The sequence below is a fragment of the Psittacula echo genome (assembly GCF_963264785.1).
Source record: "Psittacula echo genome assembly, chromosome: 1".
In the NCBI taxonomy this organism is placed as follows: Eukaryota; Metazoa; Chordata; class Aves; order Psittaciformes; family Psittacidae; genus Psittacula; species Psittacula echo.
The window spans coordinates 63,926,787-63,945,545 of record NC_137735.1 but is presented as its reverse complement, the minus strand read 5'-3'; the positions used below and the strand labels follow the sequence as shown (position 1 = coordinate 63,945,545).

At 44.3% G+C, this 18,759-nt stretch overlaps 1 protein-coding gene across 1 annotated transcript; it reads left to right on the top strand.

Moving 5' to 3' along the window:
* Positions 1 to 2,323: 2,323 nt before the first annotated feature.
* Positions 2,324 to 16,001, top strand: PPM1K (protein phosphatase, Mg2+/Mn2+ dependent 1K; the record flags this gene model as incomplete). The annotated part of the gene is made up of 7 exons (XM_080627221.1): positions 2,324 to 2,435; positions 4,732 to 5,228; positions 5,794 to 5,894; positions 13,356 to 13,521; positions 14,092 to 14,236; positions 15,267 to 15,401; positions 15,870 to 16,001. The coding sequence occupies exons 2-7, from the start codon at positions 4,789 to 4,791 to the stop codon at positions 15,999 to 16,001; spliced, it is 1,119 nt and encodes a 372-aa protein (XP_080483347.1). The 5' UTR covers positions 2,324 to 2,435; positions 4,732 to 4,788.
* Between the last annotated feature and the right edge of the window lie 2,758 nt (positions 16,002 to 18,759).

The following is an 18,759-nucleotide window of genomic DNA, read 5'->3' as shown; positions in this document are numbered from 1 at the left end:
TGTTTGCAGTCAAAAACAAATGTTTCATAGTACAAATTCCTGCGTTTCCTGTTCCTGATACTTTTTTTTTGCCTTCTGTCCTCTGACTGCTGTCAGAGGCCCTCAAAGTACCAAGCGCTGCATTGCAGCCTGTCCCACCATTCTCTGCCCCCACCTATTACCCCAGGCATCCTCACTATTCTGCTCTGGCCTCATCTTCAGGTCTGCTGCCTTCTCACAATGCTCTTATCACACCTGCTGCCTCTTTCCTCCTGCCACCTCAAATTCCTGCTGCTGCCTCTTCAGCTGCCTCCCACTTAGCTTTCAAAACCCTGTAAATGTAAGAGTAGTTCCGCTGCACGTAAAGGCTCAGCATGAAACATTTATAATTTCAGTGATGGCCTTCATAGCAAACTTTCAAGGGCAGAAATTGTCTCTCAGCTCTTGTGCCTAATATCATATAGGTCCCTGACACTTCCTCCAGATGCCAGGAGAGCTGGTTTCCACAGAACATTGTTTTTCCTTTGTCTCGCTGAGGACACATGGGAACCAGGGAACAACCTGCAGCGACAGATGACAGTGTTTACTATCCCCATAAGTTTCACAGGGTCAAATTTCATTCTAAATTCTGAGTGGGACACCATACATCTGGAAACCAAAACAGTCTAGTAGGTGCTACCATGCTTACCCAACCCCTTCTTCTACAAGTAGACCTCTACTGTGAGAGCTATAAGGGGTTTTCTTGCTGCTTTTCTGTCCAGAAGCCAATGGATTTGGCAGTCAAGGCACATTGTCCAGAACTGCTTAACTGTCCCCTACTTACTAGAGCAGGGAGACAGCTGACATAATTTCATTTTTCAAAGAGATCATTTCATAGAATACCAGGTTGGAAGGGACCTCAAGGGTCATGTGGTCCAACCTTTCAAGGCAAAGCATGACCTAGAAAAGATGTCCCAGCATCCTGTCCAGCTGAATCTTTAAAGCATCCAACACTGCAGTGTCCACCACTTCCCTGGGGAGATTATTCCAAAGGCGGATTGATCTCACTGAAAATTCCCATGGAATCCCTCCCAGCTGGGCTCTGAGTGAGCTGAAGTTTGCTCTTCTGAAATCTACAACCTTTGTCTTAGTACTAACCTTCATTGCACTGAAATGGATCCCAAACTCCACAATATTATGCTCACTGCAGCCAAGGCTATCACTAAGCTTGGTTCAGAACACAGTAAGGTGACATTCCTGTGTCATTAAGCAGATGATAAATATTAAAGGTAGCGTTATAAGAATGTCACCTAAGAACAGCACTAGATAAAGATCCATAGGTGCCACTTTTTAAGAAGCTGTGCTCACGGTCAGAGACCAAGGAACCTGGTTTCCTGAAATACTGATGAAGCCTTTGTGAAGTCCCTAGTTGGGAAATGGAAGTTGTCAGTTTGTAAACTTGCATGTCCAGTATCACATTTTAACAGGATTTTTATGAGGTCAAAGTCAGTCACAAATGAAAGTTAGAAGACAGAATGCTCTTGAAATTAAAAAGAAAGCCCCCTAAAATTCTTCCTTTACCTGATGAATACGTAGGATAAACTTGGCAGTGACGTCCTTAAGCTCCTATGGAAAACACAGCAGCAGCTTTTTTCTCCTCTGTGTCTGTTTTCAAGTACCCTTGTCTCTAGTGGACAGCATGAGGTCAGTGGGAACGTGTGTTCCAGAGGCTTTCGTAGTCAGAGCCATACCATTTACCAGATTGCATCAAAGGTCGAAGGCTGTGTCATTAGCGTCATGTAAAATGACCTCTTCAAACTGACAGTTGGACACGAGCAAGTAAGGAGGAGGCGGTGGGGATTTTTCATAGCAACAGCCACCTCGGAGCAGCACACTCCTTAACGACATAAGCACTTCTCCACAAGGCCCTCCTGAGCAGCCCGCCCGCGGCAGCTATAGCACGGCCTGCTGTCCTTGCGGTTGGGGTTTCCACCCGGCGGGCACCGGCTCGCTGGGCGAGGACGCCGCCGGGTCAGCGCTCTACGAGAAGGAGGCAGCAGCGGGGCCTCCGTAACGGCCCCGGCACGAGCCGCCTCAGGGCCCGAGCCTCCCGGGGGCCCCGCGCGCCAAGCGGCTCCCGGCGGCACGTCAGGGCCAACGGCCTGCCGCGCGGCGGGCGGGGCGGGGGCGCGGGGGGAGGCTCGGCCGCCGCGCTTGCCGCCATTGGGAGCGGCGAAGAGGGCAGGGCCGCGGCGGCACGGCCCCAGGCGCCGCCAGATTGGCCCTGCCAGCCGGCGGGGCGGGGCCGCGGGAGCAGCCAGCGGGCGGCGGCCAGCGGTGTCCGCGCCGCTCTTGCACCGCTGGGGCAGAGCTCGCCGCCGGCTGTCGGGGCGCGGAAGGAGGTAGGAGCCGCCGCACCCCCGGGGCAGCCCGGCGGCCGCGCCAACGTTTGGCTTCTGCACGGCTCAGGGGCTGCGGTAAGGGAGGGGAGGGCGTGGGAAGGTGCCCCCGGCCACTGCAGGGAGCGGGGCGGGGACCCAAGGCTGGGAAACGGCTCTCTCCGCTCGCCCCTTTCGGCGAGGGGTGCGAGCTGGGCGGCGCGGGCCTCGGCATGCCTTGGGAAGAAGGCGTGCTCCGCTCCGGCTTACCGACACCGGTCCCTCCCGGCGGCGGCAGGTGCAGCCTCACGAGCCTTGGTAAGGGCGGCCGGCGGCCAGGTGGGAGGGAGAGAACTGATGGACACCGTCTGCTGTGCAGAAAGGCCGGCAGGGGGGCAGCGAGGAGCAGCCTCGGCGCTGCCCTCCCGGCTCTGCGGAGCCCCTCAACTGCAGCCCCGGACGGCACAGGCAGCGCTCCCGGTGCGGTAGGGCGGCGTTAGAGAGCTGTGCTGCTGGTATCACAGCAGCCCTTCCTCGGGGGCGCAAAGAGCGCTGCCCGGCCCCCCGTAGTCAGCCGGTGGGGTGCTAACTCGTAATTAGGAAAGAGCAGGAGAGACCTCTTTAAACGGCTGCAGCCTGTGCAGTTTATTAGTCAGGCAGCGGGTGAGATAATATTGTCACTGATTTAAAAAAACCCTCTGATTTAAGACGAGCTTAACATTCAGAGATATCAGCAGTACCCACATCTGTGGGGCTTGGCAAGTATGCAGGGCAAGAGCAGTTATACGTGCTCAGAGTTTAAAATTCCCTTTTAGAATACATCTAATCGCCCGGGCCAGCAGGCATGCCTTCTCTTTCTTCCGGGTTTCTTCTATTCCCCCCCACCCCCTTCTTGCAGTCTGGGAAATTTCCATCTGTCAAATAGCAGCCGGACTGTAAAAAGGGCACCATGCACATTGTGCCGCAGTTTAATCACTTGCTTCATTTGCTTTAAACATTGCATTTCAATGTCTGACTGCAGGAACTATTTCTTTAAATTAAGAAAATGAAGTCTGTACAGATTAACAGGATCAGATGGAGCACCTCAAGACAGATATCTGCCTCTGAATGTCTGTCTTGGACTTTGGCTTTAACACCAGTGCCCCCCTCTCCAATACCTTGGGCTTGTTTTCCCAAGATAGGCTTGCCCTGCATTTGCAAACGTACCAGTTAGGAAAGCACAGGCTGTCTTATGTCCGACTGGAAGCACAACTATTTACATCACAGAAACTAAAGATCAGCTTCCTACTCCTGACTTGCAGAGGCACTTGAAAAGCAAAACTGTCACCAGTACTTACACGTGCCTGAAAAAAAAAAAAAGGCCTTTTGAGAGTTGAATTTGATAGGGAACAAATACATCAATTATCTTGGGATTTTGGATTAATCTTCAGATTCATGCTGTGGATACTGGGAAATGAAAAGACACCTAACATTTCACATTCTGCTTTCAAGCTGACAGAAGTTAAATCAAGTGCGGGTTTTGTTAATTGGCAGGCTTTCAATCTGGTCCCACTGTGTTGCACAGAAGGAAGGTAACAGAAGGGTAACAGAAAAGAAAAAGCAACTGAAGGAAGTAAACGAGTTTTTAAATACCTGTAAGTATACTGAAATGGGGATCTGATGTTTATGTCACCCTTAGTAAAATGGAAAATGTTAAAATTCCAAGTGGTCAGTTCCATTCACCTGGTAGCTTAGCCCGTATTTGTTTGGCGTGAAAACAAGGATTCTCAGCACATCTGGCCTTTTATCAACTTGACAGTTACTCTGTAAGTGCTAAGTAAAGAAACCTTTCTTCATCTATTATTGCATGAAAGGTAAAACAAGAGCATGTAAAGCAATGAGCTTTGAGCTCTGTTGAAGAGTACAAAACTGAATATCATGTGCAAATGAAAAAAACCTCTTTAAGCAAAGATATTTCTCCTTTGTTTCAGCCTGGGAAGCCACAGTGCAGATGTTTCAGCTATTGTCTGAAGAGCATTCATGATAAGCTAATTTTCACAACCTTACCTCATATTTTTGCATACTCATATTTTAGCTGACATTCAGCAAAGTCATTCTCAGTCTCGCTTGTTCCATCACAACCCCTTCAACATTTGAAAATGCAGGATATCTTTCTGTGAGTGGCCAGCAGAAATGACTTGCCTCGATCTGTCTGCAGTACTCCCCATTAGATGTGGGCTGGTCTGTGTAGGATTGTTTCTCAGTGAGTCATGCAGATAGCTCTAGTTTCTTCTAGGCAGTGCTGTGCTATGCACGATTAGCGGGCTCCAAGGGTGACATTGTTTCCTGAATGATGTAACTGAAAATTCCTCTTCCTGTGCTTCTTGTTTCCTGATAAGTTTTCTGTTTGTTTTAGAAGATATTCCAGCAGCTGCAGATCTTTTATTCCTACAAATCTCTGCACAGACAAGTTATGTCAACAACTACATTAATTAATTTGGTACGGAATGGAGGGTATCAAGTAAGAAGGAGAGCTGTGCTGACATCCCGCCTCTTGCAAGACGAGAAGCGTCCAACAACTGCCTGCTACAGCTCCACCTCTGAGCATCGTGCTTCCCGCTTCGATCCAGATGGGAGCGGGAGACCTACCACATGGGATACCTTTGGCATCTGGGACAATCGCATTGATGAACCTATTCTCCTCCCACCAAGCATAAAGTATGGGAAGCCAATTCCAAAAGTAAGCCTGGCCAATGTGGGCTGCAGTAGCCATATTGGGAAACGCAAAGAAAATGAAGACCGGTTTCATTATGCTCAGCTGACAAAGGATGTCCTGTACTTTGCAGTATATGATGGACATGGTGGGGCAGCAGCAGCTGATTTCTGTGATAAGTACATGGAAAAATATATTAAGTAAGTGTGCATCAAGTGAATACATGTCAAATGAATTACAGTAAAGATTTCTTCCTTAGGACTGAAGGGCAACCAGTGTATCATACATTGTTACTAATTCTCCTTAGGTTGTAGAACCACCTAGCCCAATGGGATAGCAGGAACATGGGACTGGAACAGCCCATTACAACAGACATGTTATGAACTACTTATTTGGTGTGGTGCTTGCCCCATTGAGCAAGCCCACATAGACAAGAGGAGAAAATATGATTGTACTCACCTTCCAGGAAAGGACTGAGAATGCAGAGAAAGTGTGAACTGACTGTTCGCAGATGGGGGCACTGTGATTGCTGACCTACTTCTTGCATGCACTCTTTCTGTATCTGCACGTCACATACCTTGGTGTTGGAAGAAGAATTTTTGTATTTTCAAAATTACAGAATTACGCTTCCAGTGCAGGTCTATTAACCCTTCACTGAAGTCCAGCAGTATTCAGTGCATGCACGGAGGAGATAAGGCTATGGAAAACATTGATCAAGATGTATTGGAAAGAAGCTTAATTTTATTGTCGCTTGTTCATTTCCAGAGAATTTCTTGCTGAGGAGGAGAACTTGGAAAATGTTCTGAACAAAGCTTTTCTAGAAATAAACAAGGCATATGAAAGGCACGCTCATCTGTCTGCTGATGGTAGGTAAAAAATACTCGTATGGTGTGGAGCAAAAGGTTTTTCTTATTTGCTCAGTAGTTTTATAGTAAAATGTCCAGAAAAATGCTTGAAAACAGTTTTATTTAACATAAGCTCTTGCTCTGATTGCTTACTGCAAAATGAAACAATTACATTTTACCTCCTTAAAATGAAAGAGCTATAAAAGTCTATATAAAATTTACTGGGGGAGTTATTAATCTGGATGTTAACATAATCATAAATGAATTCATCCTAATGTGATTCTGTCAAGGAGAGTGTATATCAAGTTAGTAATGAGTGGTTTGGATTTGCAAGGAGCATAACTACTGTGTGAGGAATCTGGAGGGGGGGATAGTTTGGGGACTTTTGATGTTGGTTTTCTGGGGGTTTTGCTTTGGTTTTTTAACTGTTACTCCTATGGGTTAAAAGCAACAGTGTCAAAAGAAAAGTTCCCTTTTCTTACCTACTGCCTGAGGAGGACACAAACATAAGCCAAAATTAATACAATTGATATTGCTTCTGCACAAACAGGATCACAAGGGTAGCTGAGTGTGACAGGATAAAAAGCAGTGAAGAGGAAACAAGGTTGTCTGTGGCAAGGCTGTGGTACAGCTGGCACAGACGTTTCAGACTCCTTAGTTCTGGCTGTTAATCAGGTTCTTGTAATTGTGTCTAGGGACAAAGCACATCTGAAGTTCCAGTTCTAGCAACTGGAGCTTATAGAGAGATCCCTTGAGAAGGGAGATAGAGGTCCCCATCCGAGTTCTGTCACAAGCGTTTCCTTAGACATAGGTTACAATTTAAAGAGTCAGTTTAGCCAGCCTTAAAAAACAAACAAACAAGGAAAAAAACACCAAACTCCCTACCCCAAAACAAACCTAATTAAAAAAACCAAAAAAACCCAAACCAAACAAACAAAAAAAAACAACCACCAAAACAAACAAACAAAACAAAATCCCAAGCCAACAAAACCCAAACCAAAACCAAACCCCAACAAACCACCCAAACCACCAAAAATAAAAAAAAACCCAATCCACAAACAAAACAAAACATCCTGTCCCAGTGCTGGTGCAGGTGCTGGCAAAATGACTGAGGTCGTTTTCAGAAGAACAGAAACTATGCAAGTCTTCTCTCCAAGAAGGACTTGAAACCAGCAACCACTCTAGGGACTGAAGTGATACTGTATGCTTAAGCTACTTTTCTTAAGCAACAAATTAATACAGTCAAGTAATGGAGTGGCTTCCTGCACTTTACCTGCTAGATGAATGTATTTAGACTCAAATATTTCTTGGCAGGACCAGTAGCCTGACTATTGCAGCACTGTGAGGGATATGAATCTTTCTCCTTACCTGGTACAAGATAAGATATCAGGGAAAAAGGTCTTGCAGCCCTTAAGAAAGGGGAATTAAATCTATATAGCTCATTTCCCCATTATAGCCCTTTTTATTTTATACTGGAATCCTTTTTTAAAAACATGATGTGGTAAAGAAGTCCAGAGTCACTTTTGACCTTTGGGATGAGTTAGTTAAACTCATGAGCTCATCAGTGAGCAGATGTGCTTTTTATTCAAGAGCCTCCTTGCAAATACATTTTCCTAAAAGCCCAATTTTAATAAGACATGTAAATACAGTCTTATGTACTTCACTGGACCAGGACCTTTCACTAACATGAAGATCTGTTATATTTGTCCTTCTCCCTGCTCCTTTGTTAGTAGGGTAGCTCTTGGTTTGGCTCATTGAAGTGACCTCTGTTCAGTGTCAGAGCAGCTCCTTGAGAAGGACTAGGAACTATACTTGGTATATTATTCTGTTATTCTGAAAATAGTTTCTGATTGTAGCATTTCATATGTGAGACAGAAATGGATAACATTATCTGACAGGCAAGTTGTGCAGCAAGTTGAGCATCTTGTAACTATTTATAGTATTTTTTTCATGTTATTTAACTAAATTGTACTGCTTAATGGAATATAATACAAATATCAGTAAATTTACATTACAGTTACCAAGATACTGAACAAACCCGATTCATTAAAAAGCTTGAGGTCAAGCAAAATAGAGGGCAAAAGCATTGCCAAAGATCCCCCAGGGCCACACTCTGGCAAGCACTCAGTGTTTCTCAGGTAGGCTGAGCACCTGCAAGCTCTTGCAGGGGCCCGTGGGATTTAAAAGAGCCCGGGGCTCTTGACTGGTTGCCCAGCTGAAAATCAAGCTGTAAAGCAAAGAGTGGAGTAACAGCGTGCAAAGACAAGTGTGGATTTCTGAACAAATAAAACTTTTTGCATATCTGTTGTTAAAATAATTCAATATTTGTTGACTGCTTGGTGTGGATATTTTTGTTGTTGCTGCTGTTTTGAAAATTACATAAAATTTCAATGCTCAGCATGTATCCTAGTTAGAGGCCTACTTCCAAACTGATTCAGTTTGCCAGCAAAATTTCTTAATAATTGTGGCTATTCTAGATGTGACAGTCAAGCTGTTGCTGAAGTATCTTGAAAATGTGGCTGGTTGTGTAACACTGGGTAACTGGGGTATGCTGGATGCTCCCCAAGACTGACCTCCTTGTGAAACCCAGCCATAGCTGATGAAGTGGAAAATAATAACTTAGTCTTGTTCCAGCAGATGACCCCACCAGGTTCATTTCTTTCACTATATCTGCAAAAAAAAAACCCAGTGCATGTTCAGGATGTCCAGATCTTTACGAACACATGACCAGCCTTGAAAGTGTGTGCCTGGGTGTTTGAAGGAAAGTAAGTCCTGGGACAAATCCCTGTAGCCAAAATTGCATGGAGATAGTTTGACACAATGTCTATATTACTATTTAAAGGATAAAAACCTCATATAATGGCACAAATTTAACAGGACTAGAGATGTGCCTTGTTGGAGCACCTAGCTATGTCTGGCATGAGTTTCACTAGTGCTGTTGGAGTGCTGTAGTGGTCCAGTATCCCCTCTAACAGTGATCTGTACCTGTTGTTTCACACAAAAGCGTAAGAAACTTACTGTAGGCAGATCTGGCATAATCTGTCCTCCACCTAAATCCTTTCTAATCATTAACAGCTTAGAGATATGCCTGAGCCTTGAAATACGGTGTTTGATATCTCTTTAAAAGTGTGTTTTAATTTGCTTCCACATATTTAAATATATCCAGTCACTTTTAAATCGCTGCTAAATTCAGGCATAGGACACAGCAAAGGAAGCTGTCCAACAAATAGGTCATTATCCATGGAAGAACTGTTAACATAGATGGACAGAATTTTCTGATATTTTGAACCAGCTATAAAATCTGAATTGTGAAGGCTGAACAGCTTTGCTTGACAAGGGCAGAAATAAGAAAGTGAATTGTATGCTTCAAAAAATTTAAGCATCTATCTGGAGAAATATAAGACAAACCCTCTCCTGGCCTAGTGCTGTCCTACAAGGTACTGCTACTGCCTCTGTTCACTGTAATCCACTACTTGGAGAAGACAACAGGGAGTCTTTCCATTGATCTCCACATTCAGTTCATCCAACTCTAATAACATTGGCCACTCACTTCTGGAATAGCCATCTTACTAAAACATAGCCAGGTATTAACTGGAGTGTCTGTGTTTGAAAGGCACTCCTGTAATCTTACTGTGCTGAGCAAACAGCGAAAGTTGTTTTAAAATAACTAAATTTAAAAAGTAGTGGGGTTTGATATTGTGGTTTTTTAAGTTACCATTCAAACATGATTTTATTTCTTTGAATATGTTAACCTGCAACACTGAGGAAAAGGGAGAGCTGCAGAAATTTGACCTGAATGTATCGTAAAGCCATCAACATTACAAAGGCAGCCTTTTTATCCTGATTATTACCTAATCAAATTCGAAGATACTAATTACACACTATTAAAGGAGTGTTTATTTTGCATATTTTCCCATGAGCCAGAACAATTAATGTACTTCTATTCAATGCCTTTAAGATGGGCCCATTTTAGCTAGCATTAGTTTGAATTCCTCATTTTTGTGTTATAAGTAAATATATATATAAAAATACATAAATAATCTTGAGGAAACAGATTGGGCCATGTTCTGTACTGAAGATGTTCGGAGTGGCCACTCTTGCCATGTATGAGACAGCTGGCCCTGTAGCACTGATAAAGTCCTTTGGTTGATTTGTGGGTTGGTTACTTACCTTCACAGAAAAAAAAAGCGCCAACAACCAAAAGGAGTTTTTGTTTGACTGGATTTAAACTGGTTTTGTCACACAGTTTTAGCAAAAAGGCAAGAATGGTATTAATTCCCCAGAAATGCCAAGGCTGATTTATCTGTAGCAAAAGATGCATGTGCAAGCCTCAAGTACTTATAAATGACCTGCAAAAGAATGCAGGCAAACTCAAAAAGTGACTACGTCTCCTGTTCTGCAGCTCTTATTCTTTCATCTCCAGTGTTGCAGGTTTATTTTGTTTGAACAAAGTCCCTGGGTGAATTTTCTATTTGCCTCTGTGTGCGTGTTATTTGTGGCAGACACTGTACCTGGTCAGCAGCTCTAGAACTGGAGGCCCTCGACACTATATGCTGGGCTTCAGTGGAAAGAGAGATCTGCTTAATTTTGTCCCAGGTGAAGGAGTCCAGCGGTTCCTAGCCTGGACTACTGGAAGGTTCCCACATCCTCTTTGTCACATTAGTTGAGATGACTTGCAGTAGAAGTTGTCCAGTGAGTGTTAAGAACCTATTGAAAGATCTTAGTTTTATAGTGATACTGTCAGGAAAACAAAATAAACTCTTTAATTGTTAAAACCAATATATATATGCAACATATTTTGATATTACTAAATAACCTAGCAGCAGTTGTAGTAAAGTGCTAGAAATGTTATCCCATCATCATTCCTGTGTTTTCGAGCTATGCTAGAAATCACGTAAGGCTTGTAAGTCAAGATACTAGTTCTTGCACCCCTACCCGGATCATTAACATGTTCTAAGGAAGAAAGCATGAGCAACATTTCTTTTTCCAGGAGTGCTATTTAACTAATAGATGTATGTAAAGCTCAAGTCACTACAACTATTACCACAATTCTGGGCAGTATCTTGAGTTGTTCTTTAGTACCATCCCTTGATTTTGTAATCACGGCTCTTTTCTTAGACAGTTTGCACTTGAAAGATGCAGCTTCACCTCAATATCCAAATGTTTCTAGTCAGTTATGAACTAAAGACTACAGATCTTAACTTTTTCAGAAACTGCTATGTTTTCCAACGTAACTCCAAAACCAAGGAATGAAATGGGAGAGTAGTAGCAGTTCTGCATTAATTTTAATGTTTAAATAAAACATTTTCTGTGAAATAAAAAGGTAGTTTTACATATGTTCTTCATTTCAATTCTTTTAACTGTTGGCTAAAACAGGTATTTTACTGGTTCTACTAAAATTTCTAATTGCACTGGTACTTGTTAGCATCTTGCTTTCATAATGTGCCTCAAAGTGATCCTGCACTGGACTAGTCCTTGCTTCAAATTAGAAACAGGATGTCAGTGCTTACCTGAATAGTCAGAAGCTACTGGCATCTAAACAGTTCGAATACCATAGCCTGCATGGCAGCCATAATGTAGTCCAAGATTTGACCATAGTCATTGTGGTTGATGTTCATGATTGACATGTTGGTTAAGTCTATAGCTAAACCAAGACCTTATTGCAGTAATAATACCTGTTTTAAATAATAACACAAGCTTAGTTTAGACTGTTTTGTGACCTTTTTTTGATTCATCAACTCGATGCTTTTTCTGCACAACAACGCTCAATGCATCTTTCAGGGCTCTGCACTTCAGTTTACTCCCAACCCTGTTTTACTTACAGGGTGCTGAGACCTCGCAGGGTTGGGGAAGGAGGTCTCCAAAATCCCAGAGCACTCTCATTTCTGTTTCCACAGTACACAGGGGGTCGTGCCGTGTGTACACTGTTTGCTGGCAACTGGTCAGAGATGGGACTGGCTGCCATTCCTTGGGCTCAAACATGCAGTCGTGTCTCAGATCCATCCAGCTCCCCAGAGTTAGGGCTGCAGTGCCAGAGGTAGGAGTGCACATAGTTGTAGCTGAGCTCTGCATTGAAGTGGTGGTAGAAAGATCTTTAACTGTTAGTGATGTGAAAACAAGACTGTAACTGGGGATTCTCATGCCTAAATCAGCCCAAAATGCCTTTCGAATTGGCTTGCTTTTAAAACCTGGAAAAACTGGAAAAGCCCAGAATGCAGGAGACCTACAGAGGTCCTTTCAAGGGGATTTGCACTGGCTGTGAATACAAATGTGCTTTGGGCAATAGCAAATGCCAGACATTTTACTGTAATAGCTCAGGTCTTTCCAGGCACCTTTCATTGGGTTACCTTTGCATAGTTTGGGGAAGGGAAGATGCTAACTGTAAAACGGGGCTGCTCCTTTCAAAAAAACAAACAAGGAATGAAAGCTAGATGGTTCTTCTGGCATTTCCTTCACTGCAGATAAAACTACAGATCTTTTCTGAAATAAGGCAGACTCATAGTTCTCCTTTTCAAGCACTTTTTTTTTTTTTTTTCCTGGTGGTGTAGAAACTCAAGAAGCCCTTAAATTTACTTGCACCAGTTAATCTACCCAGATCTCTGAACTCAAGTCAGCTCAGCTGTAAGAGAAAGAAGGCAACACCAAGGGCTCTGGTTTGCCCCCTAGGCACACCTACGCCCCTGTAAACTGATCCCACTGGTGCCCAGGGTAGATTGCCCAGATGACAGCCACTGCCAACTGACTGCATCGGTTTGCAGGCACAAGGCAAGAGGCAGAATCCAGCTTCACCTTTGCACTGGGACCTCCAGCGAGTTGACAGGGTCTGAGGAGAGCAGCGTCCCTTTCTGAGAAAAGCCAGAGATCTGCTGGCTGAAAACCCTTCATCTCTTGGCAAGACTGGGGGAAGCAAAGGGAAATTGTAACCACTCTGACAGCAATGGGAGGACGGCACAGGCTGGTGTAAAGGAGTGATCTAGTGTTTCTCTTCTGGTGAACTATGTGTAGCTACAATTACTATTACTCAATTGCCCACTTCACCACCTAACAGAAGGGAAGAGCCAGCAGCTTTATGGTGGGTCATCCATACAGTCACTGTGCCCAGGGGCAAGGGTGATAACCCTGTAATTTGAGGTAAGCTAGTTTTTCTAGCTAGCTAGAGAAACATTTAGCTACAAGCTGAAAAAAAGTCACTGTACCTTGTAACTGCTTTTATTCCACTTGCCCTCTTTGCATGGAGCCATGTTGTTGCACAGAAACATTTATCCTTTCCAATTCCTCTCTCTCCCCCCAGTCCTACATGCATGTTTCCTTTGTTTTGGTTTGTTTTTTGGATGTAGATTTAGTTTAAACGTAAAAGCAGTTATTTACTGGTAACTTAGAGCACAAGTTGTCTTCATTTTACCAATTTGAACTGTTATAAATGGTCCTATACTTTGAGGCAGTGCTATGCTAAAACCTCTCTCTTTGATATGACATTTATAGCAACTCTGATGAACTCTGGGACCACTGCAACAGTGGCTTTGCTCCGGGATGGTATTGAGCTAGTTGTGGCAAGTGTGGGAGACAGTCGTGCTTTGCTGTGTCGAAAAGGGAAGGCCATGAAACTCACTACTGACCATACTCCAGAAAGAAAAGAAGAGAAGGAAAGGTACATGTCAGCTAATGATGCGGCTTCCCAGGGCAGGGCCTCAGTCAGGATGTGGTGGTGTTCTGCTGCTCGGTTGGGCCTGGAAGCAGAGAGTTGAACATAATGCCCTGAGACCAGCTCTGAGTGAGCAGAGAGCGGCACAGCACCAGTTAATTCACATGGTTTCACTTAGAGGACTGGGGATATGGAAAGCCTTACATGAGCATGAACTGTCTCAGCAGTAAGATCAGCAGAGCTAAGATTTGGGTATGAACTGTCCCAGCAGTAAGATCAGCATAGCTTGTACTTGGTACAGAGCTGTGACTACCTGGCTCAGACTTGTCCAAAACTGCCAAAGTAGAGACAAGACCTGCAGAAGTGCACTATGGTGTCCAGGTCAGGATTCAGCCCACCAAGACACATCCTTTCTGTGGACTCTTCAAGCAGCTAAAGCCAACCCTCAGTCTTCCAGCTTTGGTCCTCCGTACCCCATTCTGCATCAGTAGCTAGCGACAGAAATTACAGATAGAGACGGGGTAACGATGTGAAGCAGTAACTCATACTTGCTTTTTCTTTTGTGCCTCTGGACAGGATTAGGAAGTGCGGTGGCTTCATTACCTGGAACAGTGTGGGACAACCTCATGTGAATGGTAGACTTGCAATGACACGGAGCATAGGAGATTTGGATCTTAAAAACAGTGGTGTGATAGCCCAGCCAGAAACAAAAAGGGTTCAGGTAAAAGAAGTCCTGGTTTACAGGGACAGCAACACTCAGACTAAGGGGCATCACAGGTATTTGATGCAGGTGGCGGTATCCACATGATGTGCCCAGGTGAAGCCTGATGGCCAAGCACTGGTTTTTATTTGTGGTGAAGTAACTGGAGACCAATTCTAATTAAGTCATTTCAGATTAACACTAACAGGACAGAAAATCCGGCCCTGATACTAAATTCAACCAGATCAACTTCTAAATCCCATTTCTCACAGTACAATATAGCATGAGGGAAGAAAGATAACACATTATTTCTGAAATACAAAGGTGTTAGTCTGTTTGGGTATTGTGGTCAAATGAATAGTTTCGACATTAATGCTGATATAAAACCATCACTGAAAACTAGGTGGGATATGAATGGGCTGTCATAAAAAAATCGTAGATGTTTATACTCTTAGGAGGAGGGGAGGAGAAAAAGGCAGTTGCATGCACCTTAGCTGTCCAGAAAACAAGCTGACCACCCAGACAGTACTCAGCATATCTGCCTTCACATTTGCAGGAAGGCTCTCCTCTCAACTGATATTCTGTTAGTTTTCTGCAATGCCACTCCCAGGTCCTGGGGAACTTATATTTAGTTGGTCCTAATTAAATGCCACCTGCTAGACTTGAGGGGCTTAGGGAGAAGTCTGCAGTGCTATCCTGTCTTCCTTGAAATACTTCCTTAAGGAAGCCTTTCTTTTATTGAATCATATATGGATCTGGTCTTTTGGCCTCAGTGTATTCAGAGGGTTACTTCTGAGAACTGGAAGCACCTTCAGACTCCTCCAGTACAAGCAACACAGTCTGTGTGGCTGATAGATATACCTGAGGATTCAAGGAGCAGCCTTTGGCTAGCCAAGGGTTTGGAGGTTCATGTTAGTCCTTGCAGACAAAGCAGGAAAGCCCATAGCATCTCCTGAAAAGGTTCTTTGCAACAGAGTGTAGTATAAATTAAGGCAGTTAATTTGCCTTGCAGCGCTTGCTCCATTGTTGTGCATATTGTGTGCTTTTGCAGTTGCAGCATGCAGATGACAGCTTCCTGGTCCTCACTACAGATGGTATTAACTTCATGGTGAACAGTCAGGAGATCTGTGACTTCATTAGCCAGTGCCATGATCCCACTGAAGCTGCCCATGTTGTTACTGAGCAGGTAATGCCAGGGCTCATTTTGGCATCAAATGCTTGTTGTTGTTTTTTGGTTGGTTGGTTTTAAAAAAAGACCACATTCAAGTAAATTGCACTGCACTGCTTGAGACATTCCCTAGTGCCACCACCCAGCCTTTGCCTTACCCTGGGTCTTGCCACATCCTTGCCAGGTAGGCATCATTTCAATTAACTTGCTTAGCTGACAATCCACTTAACTGCATGGGACAATAACTGCAGTTTATTCCTGTGCTGAATATGTGATCAGCATAGACAGAAATGGCCAGTTTCTCACCAGGGTTCTGGATGGTGGCATATCCTATGGAAAGCTCTGGGGCACACCAGAACAGAGTGTCAGGTCTGGGAAGGGGCAAGGAACCCTTGAGCCTCAGGGCATACTGTCCCATGTGGAGCCAGACACTTGTTTCCTTTTCCAAGCAAGGTAGTTATGCTGACAGCTTGTTTCTTCTTTCAGGCAATCCAGTTTGGCACTGAAGACAACAGCACAGTTGTCATAGTGCCATTTGGAGCGTGGGGGAAGTACAAAAACGGTGAGATCAACTTTTCCTTCAGCCGCAGTTTTGCTTCCAGCGGGAGGTGGGCGTGAAGACCTGCCACAGCTATCTTTTCCTGCCATAATCTGGTCAGATCGTGCTACAGGAGAAAACACCCATCTGTTCATAGGTTGACTCAGTGTCTCGTCCATCTCTTCTGTTCCCAGTGTTATAGGAGATGCTACTGTTTTATTGGCGCGTAATGACCATTGTTGCATATGGCTGATCACATTTTGCTGCGGTTATTTATTCCAGTTGGCACTGAGGCAGCTATTTCTTCGGGTTTGTAGTCCCAGTAGCTCTGCACATCACTGTGTTCACATAGATGAGGCTCTGGGCTTTCACCTATGGCTGGAGGTGCACAATTGTTTCATACCTACTTGTACTACCCAGGACCCTTCGTTATCATGTAGCTGTGTATGCCTGAGTCTGAGCCACATGCTGGCTTCTTTGTACATTAATACTTGGGGGAACAAACGCACAGTGTTCTTAGTTAGATAAAAATCAGGTTTGTTGTTGTCATCTGTTGTGCAGCCACCCAGAACTCCCCTGTGCTTCAGAAGCGGGTGAAAAATAAGGGAGCGGTGTTTAGGTTTTGATGCCAGTGGCATTTGGTGTAGCTGAACTTTCTGAGTGCTGCTTTGCAGGCTTTATTACTCTCATCATCATCACCCGTGATCCTCTGGCTCCAAGGAGATGGAGCAGGCTGGAGTCACATGCCGTTGCACAGATGGGAACATTTCTTCATTGGGTCCAAAGCCTGTATGGTCTCTGTGGCCCAACATACCAGCCCCTTGCACTGTTTTCTCTTTGGTGTGCCAGTGCTTGACAGGAGCACAGAGGAGGGAATAGGCTGCATGTTTTTGATAGCCAGAGTCTCTCATCAACTTGAACTTCTATTTTTTATCTTTTTTTTTTTCCCTTCAAGAAAACCAGCTGATTTCAAAGTATTTACTAATCATGGCTCTTTGGATGTGTAAGAAGAGATTATGTCAGAAATATATGAGGATTTCTTGCCCTCCACTGAAGGCTCTTTCTGTTAGTCATGATCTTCTCTGTCTCTTCATGGTATACAGGAGGCTGTAAAATGCCCAAAGCAAGTAAGCAAGAGAAAGGAAAGAGTATTATAATAACATAAGGTAATCTTTCTAAGTTTTGGGTATTGTTTCTAGTATGTGTCAGATATTCAGAAACTAGAAAGTAGTTTTATACTTAAAGGAAGTGTTTCTGCTTCCCTCTCTGGAGGAAGCCTGCGTCCAGTGAGACATGGCAAGGGCAGCACTCTGAGCCAGCTTGTATTGCTGCTGTGACACAGACTGCAGGTGATGTATTGGTAGCAGGTGAAGATCTGCTCCAGTGTGCCTTGTTCAGACCTCCTTCGTCTGCTCCACATCAGGCGCGCAGCTCCTCTGGCCTCCAAGTCACCCTGTTGCAATGCAATACGGGCTCTTCTCAGGCTTGTCACAGTATTTTTCATTCTATCTATGGATGTTTCCAACAGCACAGTTGTAAAAACCAACAAAACAGCGAAAGAGAAGTTGCCTGATAGAAATAACCTTGCAGTTAGGAAAAATATTTGAGAGGCCTGGCCTGATTCTTGTTTTCCAGTGTGAAGTAAGTGTCTTCATTACTTTTGGCCCTTTTATTTTAGCCCAAGATACAGCCTAGGCAGTCATTCCATGTGTTTTTCTTTGCCTCTGGCAGAAGGCCCAGGAGCACCCAGCAGAGCAGTGTTGTACTGACAGTAGTAAATACCAGTGTTTAGAGAGCATGCTGGTTTTGTCCCATCACTTGCTGTATACAATGTGTATGTTTGGTTTGTAAGTACAAAGAGCTTGTGAGCTGGTATATGTAAATCTCTGTTATATTGGATGCTGTTGCCCAGGCCTCTGTAACAAGAACATCGCTGTTTATAATAATCATAGAATAGTTAGGATTGGAAACAACCTTAAGATCATCTAGTTCCACCCCCCCCACCATGGGCAGGGACACCTCACACTAAATCATGTTACCCAAGGCTCTATCCAACCTGGCCTTGAACACCTTTCTCCACAGATTTTTCCCCAGGGTTGGGGTTAGTTGAAGATGTCCCTGCTCATTGCAGGGGGGTTGGACTAGATGACCTTTGAAGGTCCCTTCCAACCCAAACCATTCTATGATTCACCTGAGATGAGAATGTTTGCTGGGTACAGTGCTGGGCTCAGCCTTGCTTACTTGAGGCAGAGGGGCACTTTCAGTTTTTACCAGCCAAAGCAGGTTCTTCTTGGTCTGCGGAAAGTCTGCCACAACCCTTTTGTGGCAAAAATGGCAAAACACAGCTGAAAAGCCTTTCTCCTGCCAAAGATGTGACCTGATAAAACAGTGAGTCCAACAGTTTGTAGCAGAGGGTTAACCACAGCACAAAGCAATCTTACCCCAGGAACAGAGAAGGGTTGGAGTCAAGCTCTGGAGATGGAGTTGCTGTGGGAGTAGCTTTGGTGTCAAGTGTTAGAGAGGCTTGAGTGGTGCTGCAGGAATTTTGGACAAGCTCCACAGACACTGTCCTATTCCAAATGCTGCTCATTTCTGTTCCCTGGCTAGCCATCTATCCAGATAGAAAATAGCAAGGGTGCTGGGGGTGTTTGTGACAAGCACTGATTTTTTTTGGAGCGCTGCTGGGTACTTGCCAAGCTGGAGACATGGTATTAAATGTCTTTAGTGAAAAACACTGCAAATGAAGAGCAGGTGCTCTGAGAAATGAGCTGGCAGTTAGAGCAGCTTCTACACATTGATCCAGATGTAACCTGAAATGAGTTGTTTCTTTCATCAAAG